Source organism: Caenorhabditis briggsae (assembly GCF_000004555.2).
Source record: "Caenorhabditis briggsae complete genome, chrI, whole genome shotgun sequence".
NCBI classification, from domain to species: domain Eukaryota; kingdom Metazoa; phylum Nematoda; class Chromadorea; order Rhabditida; family Rhabditidae; genus Caenorhabditis; species Caenorhabditis briggsae.
In genome coordinates, this window is record NC_013489.2 from 13,683,232 (window position 1) to 13,686,108 (window position 2,877).

Below are 2,877 nucleotides of genomic sequence, written 5' to 3' on the forward strand. Positions count from 1 at the left end.
GCTCTTAACATGCTTAATTGAAATAGATCATTAGTTTAGGAAACTGGGAAAATCGGTGGCCTAAAAATTCCAAAAACTATGAATTTCTAGGCCAACAAGTTAGGACTGCTATTACTAGGCGGATTTTTGNCGGATCTCTTCATTTTTGTCCCATCTTGATGAAACTTGAACCAACATGTGTATTTTTTCATGAGCTTTGAAATGAGTACAAACAACATCAATTTTGGTTGAAATCGATATTTTCGATTTTTCCAAGGGGACCATGCGCCTTTGAAGTCAAAAATCGAAGTTCTCCAATTTGGGTCGTGTTTATACTCGTTTTGAAGCTCATAATAAAATACACCCATCGGTCTATTTTTTATCGAAATTGGACGAAAAAGAAAAGAGTTACGGTAGTTTGAAGTTTGGAAGTGGGTCTCACCACGAAAACTACCAAATTTCAAAGTGGATGAAAACTAGTCGTGTTTGGGCACATTTTGAAGCTTTCAACGCGCCAAATTCAAATTTTATCATTAAATTGAGCTTGTTAAAATACAGTAATCACAAAAACAAACATTAAAGTGCTCAAAAAGTGTCACCTGACCCCCTTATATCACTTATTGTAACTGATATTTCTAGTTTATACCCATAGCATTTTTTCCTATCAATCATTCGTTTTAATAAGATTACTTGTGTCAAATTATCAACTAAATTTTCTAGTTTTATCAGTTCCAAGGACGCAATGTTCCGGTTTTTCTATTTACAAAGAATTTAGAAGAGACGTTTCAGGATTACTGTAGATTTCGTAATTTGGAAACTTAAAGTTTTGAATAGAACGAGTTGAGTGCTTCAAAATAAGCCCAAACACGCCTATGATTCCGAAATTTCTGGTTACTGTAGTTTTTGTGGTGGGACCCACGCCTCAAAATGCAAACTACCGTAACTCTCTTCATTTTTGTCCAGTTGCAATGAAACTTACATATGTTAATTTTGAAGAGCTTCCAAATGAGTATAATCATGACATACTTGGCCTAGAAAAGTATTTTCGGGGTTTCTAGGCCACCATAGTGGTCGTAACTTGCTTCGAGATCAAAATTTTCCGGAAATTTAAAAAGTTTTGAATTCAGCTTGTTAAGTGCTTCAAAATGAGTATAAACACGGCCCAAATTGAACAATTTCGATTTTTGACTTTAAAGGCGCATGGACCCTTGGAAAAATCGATTTCAGCCAAAACGTATGGTGTTTAGGCTCATTTTGAAGCCCATGATAAAATACACATAACAGTCTAAGTTTCATCAAATTCAGAGAAAAATGAAGAGAGTTACGGTAGATTGAAATTTCAGAAATTTTCAGGTCATACCATAAATATTTCAATCTACCGTAACTCGCTTCGTTTATGTCCGGTTTCAATGAAACTTGAATCAACCGATACATTTTTTCATGATCTACAAAAAGAGCCTAAACACCATCAATTTTGGTTGAAATCGATTTTTTCGATTTTTCAAGTTGGGTCCTGCGAATTTAAAGTCAAAAATCGAAATTCTCCAAATTGGGTCGTGTTTAGGCTCATTTCGAAGCTCTGGACAAGCTGAATTCAACAAAATTTGAAAAAGTGGGAAAAATGAAAATGGTGGCCTAGAAAGTTCAAAAACCTGGTTTTTTTCTAGGCCACAAGTGAACATTGCACATAACTTGGCTCAAATTTGGAATTTTTGAAAAATTCAACAGGTCTCTGAATCCGGAAGTGGTAAGAACTCACCACGGAATATCAAATTGCTTGGATGGATCATACAAATTGGTCTTATCATCCAAAATACAGTGATCTTTGTATGGAGCCGGCAACTCCACATGCTTGGCCAAGGTGCACCCGATGGCCAAGAGTAGGACACAAATTGACACTGTTTGGAGCATTTTTGGGTCGGAAAAACGCCAAAAATGAGCTGAAAAGCGATGGAATCGAGGTGCTTATCTAGTCACAGAACACGTGGATCCAGAATGCCCCTTATCAGTGATAATTTGCGGAAAAAATTATCATCAATCACTCCGATTTTTGGTTTATGGAGCATAAAAATTTCAAAGGAGAGGAGAATTTTTGAGTTTCCATGAATTATAGTCTAGTCTAGGGGGTCTTCGTGCCTGTCCCCGCGGAAAAGTGGGCGGAGCTTGTTTTGATGATTTAGAGAAAAAAAAAGTGTGATTCGTGTTCTAAGCATTGGGGGCTACAATTTACTCTATTAGATTCCAAAAATTCCAGAAAAATTCCGAAAAATTTTAAAGTTCAGATTTTCAGAGCGACCGTAACCCAAGCTACAGTAACCCAAACAGTTCAAAAATATAATTTTCGGATTTAAAAAATTAGGTGCTACAAAATGAGCCTAAACTTGGCCTATTTTGGTTTATTTTGATATTTGTAATTTTCGTGTTGGGACCCATCAGAAATTTCAATCGACCGTAACTCTTTTCATTTTCGCCCAGTTTTGATAAAAATAATATCAAAGTGTGTATTTTGTCATGAGCTTCGAAATGAGTACAAACAACATCAATTTTGGTTGAAATCGATATTTTCGATTTTTCCAAGGGGACCATGCGCCTTTGAAGTCAAAAATCGAAGTTCTCCAATTTGGGTCGTGTTTATACTTGTTTTGAAGCTCATAATAAAATACACCCATCGGTCTATTTTTATCAAAATCGAACGAAAATGAAGAGAGTTACGGTAGATTGAAGTTTCAGAGACGTCCCAAGAAGTTTCAATCTACCGTAACTCTCTTCATTTTTGTCCCATCTTGATGAAACTTAAACCAACATGTGTATTTTTTTATGAGCTTTAAAATGAGTTTAGTCACCATCAATTTTAGTTGAAATCGATTTTTTCGATTTTTCCAGGGGGGGGGGGGGGGG

At 35.9% G+C, this 2,877-nt stretch overlaps 1 protein-coding gene across 1 annotated transcript in view; it reads right to left on the reverse strand.

The window, feature by feature from the left end:
* Positions 1–1,890, reverse strand: part of Cbr-asah-1 — a gene marked incomplete at both ends in the record, with an annotated part of 5,751 nt that extends 3,861 nt beyond the window's left edge. Inside the window, one exon of the mRNA XM_002646358.1 lies at positions 1,739–1,890. Within this exon, the coding sequence (XP_002646404.1) occupies positions 1,739–1,890 (152 nt within the window). The remainder of the gene's footprint in view (positions 1–1,738) is intronic.
* Positions 1,891–2,877: the final 987 nt, after the last annotated feature.